At 52.3% G+C, this 6,427-nt stretch overlaps 2 protein-coding genes across 2 annotated transcripts in view; one reads left to right on the top strand and one right to left on the bottom strand.

Moving 5' to 3' along the window:
* Deaf1 (DEAF1 transcription factor) overlaps positions 1–1,548 on the top strand; it is a 28,700-nt gene extending 27,152 nt beyond the window's left edge. Inside the window, exon 12 of the mRNA XM_005351512.3 lies at positions 1,091–1,548. Within this exon, the coding sequence (XP_005351569.1) occupies positions 1,091–1,195 (105 nt within the window). The 3' untranslated portion in view covers positions 1,196–1,548. The remainder of the gene's footprint in view (positions 1–1,090) is intronic.
* A 2,672-nt stretch (positions 1,549–4,220) lies between these two features.
* Positions 4,221–6,427, bottom strand: part of Drd4 (dopamine receptor D4) — a 3,044-nt gene continuing 837 nt past the window's right edge. Inside the window, exons 2-4 of the mRNA XM_005351511.2 lie at positions 5,336–5,448; positions 4,680–5,248; positions 4,221–4,505 (exon numbers count right to left, since the gene is read on the bottom strand). Coding sequence (XP_005351568.1) covers positions 4,303–4,505; positions 4,680–5,248; positions 5,336–5,448 — 885 coding nt within the window. The 3' untranslated portion in view covers positions 4,221–4,302. The remainder of the gene's footprint in view (positions 4,506–4,679; positions 5,249–5,335; positions 5,449–6,427) is intronic.

Genomic DNA, 6,427 nt, shown 5'->3' with positions numbered 1-6,427 from the left:
AAAAAAAACAGTCATAGACTGTTTTGCTTTTAACTTGCACAGTGTTTATTTCTTTTAGATTCCCTGTGAGCTATGTGCCAGGGTAACTTTAGCTGGTTCTGATTTACGTGCCATAAAATTCACCTGGTCTATACAGTCAATGAATTTTCATAAATTCTAGAGAAGTACGGTAACCCTGTGCATTTTGAAACATCCCTTGAAAGAATCTCTCCCCAACCCTACTGCCCTCATCTTCCCTTAGGCCCTGGTGGGGATAATCCACTTTCTCTGTGCACATTTTGTTGTTCTAGACATTTCATAGTGAGGGAATCACCCAGTACATAGCCTAACGCAGCTAGCTCCTTGGCTCACTATTTGCTGCTTTGTTGTGGTACTGGGGGTTGAAGTCAGGCCTTATGCATGTCAAGTGCTCTACCAGTGAGCTATTCCCAGTCTTTTGTTGTTTTAAATTACATTTATTAATTTAATATCCCTATGGGGGACACACATGCCATGGCACACATAGGACAACCTGAAGGAGTTAGTTCTCCCCTTCCATATGTAGATCCTAAAGAGTGAATTCAAGTCATCAGGCTGGTTAGCCAGTGACCTTTTCTACAAATATCACCCTCACAGTTATGCCACTTTGGGTGGCTATATTATAGTCAAATTTATTTGTTTGTTTATATTGTTAGTCTAGGCTGGTCTCAAACTCTGTCTGTTCTCATGTTTCAGCCTCCTATGTGCTGCAGTTATAGGCGTGAACCACTGTCCAACCTTTCATTTTAATTCTAGCAGCACCAGGGTGTGGTGGCCCACACCTTTAATTCCAGCACTCAGGAAGGTCCATGTGAATTTGAGGCTAGCCTGCTCTACATAGTGAGTTCCAGGATAGCCAGAGCCTCGTAATTCTAACAACAAACACCTGGACACATGAATTTACTCCTGTCTTATTATGCGCGTGTCTTTTGTTATCTGAACGGTGCCTCACCCTTGACAGCTCACAGCCCCTCACGGTGAAGTCCAGGGCCCATCCACAGGTGATGTGGTGGTCTGGACCACAGTGGGTCCCTGTGGTCCTTCCTGCTAACATGGGTGTCTTTCCTTTCAGGACTGGAAAGACCATCAGCACGTCTGTGGCCAGTCAACATCTGTCACTGTCCAGGCTGATGAAGTCCATGTTGAAGAAAGTGTAATAGAAAAAGTTGCTGTTTGAGCCAGGCCACTCCCTGCTCTGCTCTGAGGCCATCACAGGCTAAGGCCCTCTGATGACTATGGGGGCTGCTGAGAAGTGGGGCCATGGGAAACTTGCCGGACAAGTTATTAACAAACAGACTGTGCCCTTGGAAATGAACTCCTGCCAGAGACCAAGGAATGCTGGTGACTTTCAGAATGGGGCACTCCGCCACAGCCCAGGGCCCTTGACCTATCACGGTGCTCTTTTATCCCTGGATCATGAGTGTCCCATTCCCCTTGGGGGTCCCTATGCCACGTGTACATATCTGTCGTATCTGTTAATAAGGTTGTAAATAAAGCTCCCATCCCCCGCCTGGATGGCACTGTTACAAAGCTCACTTTGTATTCAGATGGCCAGAGGATTTCTGCTGTGTCCTGTGTGTCCTGCTGTGGGGATGTAGACCTGCCACTGCCCTCTCGTTGGTCTACCTTTGTGGCCAAGGAGTTTTCAACCTTTCTTTCTCTAGTGGAAGTCGTGTCAGGAGAACCCGAGACTGCTAAGCAGGGTTTGGCTCCGCCTCTCAGCTCTGCTTGTGTCCAGGCAATGCCATGAGCAGCTGAAGGACACTCATGAATCTCCAGGGGCATCCTGTTGGGTGCACACGGAAATGTTTGTTTGGCCTGTGGCCAGGGCTTCTGCATGTGAAGTCCTGGTTGTCTTTGTTTTTCTTCACTCTCTCTTCTCATCACCCAGGTCCATCCCAGAGGCAGGACCTCTGGGGAAAGACTCATACTTAGGTACTGGACTTGGCTGATCAGAGACCTGATATTCTTGCTGACAAGGAACACTGCCAGAGGAGCATATTCTGGATGTTTCTAAATTCTCAGAAATGCCCTTTAGGGTTAAGACTCTGACTCATAAGGGTCAGGGTCCTGCTCCCCTGCATTGTGTAGGGAACGTGTAGACTCAGCCAGGACCTCGGGGAGCACCTTCAAGTTTAGGGTGAACTTATAGACTTACCAATTCTTTTTCTTTTTTTCTTTCTTTTGTTTTTTTGGGGTTTTTTTGTTTTTTGAGACAGGGTTTCCCTGTGTACCCCTGGCTGTCCTGGAACTTGCCCGGTAGACCAGGCTGGCCTTGAACTCCCAGAGATCCGCCTGTCTCTCAGACTTATCAATTCTTACACCTACTTCTAAAATAGTTCCTGCCAGATACACACCAGCTTTACACCTTGGTATGTATAAAAAGATCATCCCGCTACCCTGCCCTGGGCCACGAATAGTTCCTCCTATCAGAAGGTCCTGCACCTTGCAGATCCCTGAGGTCCCTCAATGTGATAGTTGAGGGAGGGGCACGTATGTAAGTCAGGAGATTCTAGTTCTGTGGGGCCCCCGGCCTTCTCCCTAAGGCTGATCAGTGAGCCAGGCACCTGGAGGCTCCAGGCCTGAGGCCCTTCCCACTGAATAAGGTCTTCATGACCATCCTGTTTATTTCTGCTAGAATCAAGCCTTTGAGTAGGGACCTTGCCATTCTTCCCAGAAGTGCTTTCTGGTGACTGAGTAGCTCTCAGCTCCAACCAGTCACCCAGGCCATGCAGAGCAGGCAGAAGCTACACAGCATAGCTTAGTTTGCACACTGACAGCAGGAAAAAGACAAGTGCTTGGCAAAGTCATCTGCGTCCAGGAGCTCCTCAGACTGCAGGGGGCATTCAGGGTGTCTACCCCCAAGAAGTGGCACTGTGTGAATGCCCCCAGAACACCAAGATGGGTGACCGTCCAAGAGCAGTGGCTGTCACATGCAACTTGGAATCGATTCAATTTTTTCTTTCCTTTTCCTCTAAGGAAGAAACCCAAAGGGTCTCAGGGCATGGCACTTAGGGCTCAGTTCCCCAAGCTGTGTCAAGCCTCCCGTGACTTCTGCTCCACTCACATGGGTTTCGGCCGTATGTTTGGATCTGCAGATTTTTTCCGTGGGAGTCAGCAAAGGCCAGGCACACTTGGTATCCTAGAGTCTCCCAGGGGTAAAATTTTTTTCTTTTTGGTTTGTTTGTTTGTTTGTTTGTTTTGTCAAGACAGGGTTCCCCTGCAGCTCTGGAGCCTGTCCAGAGGTAAAATTTAAGGGTGTCCCAATTCCACTAACATTAGATGATATGGGGGCAGATATGAACCCATGACTCCATTAACACCTAGCAGCATGCTAGCCCGGGGGTGTCAGCAGAGGCTCCAGCAGGAGTTTTGGAGTGTTTGAAGCTCAGTGAAGCCATAGTACCCTCAGTGCTGGGGAATTGCCCCTTATCCAACAGGGACTATTTTAGCACGGGAGGATTTGCACACTGCTGTTGGGCTCAGCTCATAATTTCTCAGTACTGAGAGCAGTGTGATGCTTTGTGCCTGTTGATGTGAACCCCAACCTAAAGCCCCCCTCTGCAGTCCTGACTTACATCTCTCCCATGACAGGATGGGGAGGGGAAAATGTTAGGGTGTGCTGTCCCTGCCAGGAGTCATCTCTTCTTGCTGCACTGGACCTTGGCCAAAGAGCCCGAGCACGGGAGCTGCTTGGGTCCTTCAGTCCTTCCTTGAACCATGCTGCTGGATATCCATGGGGTACACGGCCTGGGTGGACCTGAGTGTAGGGCTCCCTTTCAGAGAAGTACAAAGTACTGATGGCTGGGAATGTGACTCACTGGAACGCCAGTGGAACTTTGCAAATTCAGGGTATCTTCTGGAGAGAGGCTGGCAGGAAGCTATAATATATACTGTACTCGAGAAAGCTTCCAAAATGGTACCCATGCCCCTTTTAATGACAGCAGAGCCCTCCCTACTGAGCTGGCCTGGACAGGAACCCCAGGAAGTTCCTCTAGCTCCTCTCCCAGATAGACACTTGGTCACTTTACCTGTTGAGAGGAAACAAAGCCAGCTGAAGTAACTCTCTAATTTTTCCTGGGGCAGAAGAGACTTCAGAAGCCTCCTGGAGCTGAGCCAGTAGTATCCAGGCCCCATCATAGAGGCCAAAATACCTCTTTTGCTTGCTCCTCCCCAACCCCCAGCCTTCATAAATGATTAGGAAATAATTCGTTTAATCAGATGCGCCAGCGCACTCCGCCCACAGGCTTGGATCTCCCTGACCTCAGGACAGCAGTGGCCTTTTCAGCAGCGGAGACGGAGAGACTTGCGGAAGACGCTGCGGAACTCGGCGTTGAAGACGGTGTAGATGATGGGGTTGAGGGCACTGTTGACATAGCCTAGCCAGGTGACGGCACTGACCAGGCTAGGGGGCACGAAACAAGCTGGACACAGCGCCCGCGTGATGTGCACCACGAAGAAAGGCGTCCAACACATCAGGAAGGCCCCTGGGGGTGGGCGGAGTGAGCCTGAACTCCTGCACTCGAGTTCACCCCCCCACACACACACACCTTTCACCCTTCCAATCTAGACTCCACCCACCTCCCACCTCGTGGAGCCCGGAACTCTCCACCTGGGACCCCTCTCTACATATCAGCTCTTGCCCCAGGGCAGGAACCCACCGACGACCACCGGCAAGACTCTCATTGCCTTGCGCTCCCTTCCCGTGATCTTGGCGCCCCTCCTGCAGGAAGGCAGTGCTGGCGGTTGCTGGAGCATTGCATCCGGGAGCGGACACTCAGGGCCACAGGGTCTCTGAGAGAGATCTGGCTCAAGCTGGTTGGAGCCGCTGGGGCTTTGCAGGAGGCTGGGTGAAGGGGGCAGACATTGTGGAAAAAGGGGGCCCTGAGCATTGTCCAACACGGGCGGGCCAGGGCCGCTGGGTCTGCGCGGCGCGCGGCTGTGCAGCTTGGTGTGCCGGGTTGCCTCCCAGCGCCGCAGGCCGCGAAAAGTAGCCCAGTAAAGCAGCAGCATTAGTGGACAGGGCAGGAAGAAGGAGCAAACGGACGAGTAGACCACGTAGTCGCGGTCCTCCAGACGGCACACGGCTGGGTCGCGGCCGGGGACGTCGTTGAGGCCGCACAGCACCGGCGCAGCCACCGCGGCAGATAGCAGCCATGTGGCGGCGATGAGCAGCTGCTGGCGCTGACCCTGACGGTTGTAGCTTAGCGGCACCGTCACGGCCACGAACCTAGAGGGACACAGGCGTGGTGAGGGTGCAGAGTTGGGAGGATAACTGGGAGGTGGGGGTGGGAGAGGAGTTGTCTGGGGTACCCACCTGTCCACGCTGATGGCGCACAGGTTGAAGATGGAAGCGGTGCATAGCATGACGTCCATGGCCATGAGGGTGTCACAGAGGCGGGGACTCAGCAGCCACACGCCACCCTGAACCTAGCCATGCAGAGGTTGCAGGAAAGAAACACAAAACTTGACATTTCAGACGCTAACTTCCTGACCTCCATTCTTGTTGAAGAGAGGCAATGGCTGTGTATTAGACGGGATGGGGGTGTGCACGCCCAATGCAAGTCTGAGGCAATTGGGGACACTTGTGTTATAGGAGACAGAGGGGGCAGACAGATCTGCCTTTGACTCGGGTCTCCTTTCTTTGGGGAAGACCTAAGGGAGACTGATACCATCTGCTGGAGGGAAGCCCATAGGGGCATAGGCCTGACCCTCTGCCCACTGAACACAAATCCTACCACCTCCATGACTCACCTAGAGTTATCCTGCCTGCTTCAACTGTCACTGCTGTGGGACTTTGGATGAGTCCCTTCACTTGCTGGACAGGGTACACGCGACTGTCCTGAGGATAAATGTGGTCTAGGGCTCTCAGCGAGTCTGCAGGGAGTGTTCTCCAAGGGCAAAGGAGCATACAGCCAGCTCAACCCACTCACCCCAAATCCCTTCATACTGATCTGGGACGATTAGGAGCTTAAGAACCATCACAGTGACGTCTGTCCCTGGGGAGGACCTGAGGTCCAGCACGGCTGCTGGCCTCTGCCCTAGCTCCAGAACCCGGTGTCTTCCTTAGAAATCCCATGTAGCCCAACCCCCCAGAGTAAGGCCACTATGTCCCTCCCCATTCCTGTCCGAAGCAGCTCTTCTCTGGCCAAACCTCCGGCAGAGAGAAGTTTCCACCATAGAAGACACACCTAAGAGCCAGACCTGGTCTGGGGTGACTCTGTCCCAGAAGTCTCCAGAAGGTTCTGACTCTTAGACGCCCCCAAGTTTACTATCCTGCCCAGGCCTCTCTGACTACACTTTTGATTCTCCAAACTGCTTTGCTCTCTCTCTCTCTCTCTCTCTCTCTCTCTCTCTCTCTCTCTCTCTCTCTCTCTGTCCCAGAAGTCTCCAGAAGGTTCTGACTCTT

Source organism: Microtus ochrogaster, chromosome 8 (assembly GCF_000317375.1).
Source record: "Microtus ochrogaster isolate Prairie Vole_2 chromosome 8, MicOch1.0, whole genome shotgun sequence".
NCBI lineage: Eukaryota > Metazoa > Chordata > Mammalia > Rodentia > Cricetidae > Microtus > Microtus ochrogaster.
This window is presented reverse-complemented; position numbering and strand designations above follow the sequence as displayed.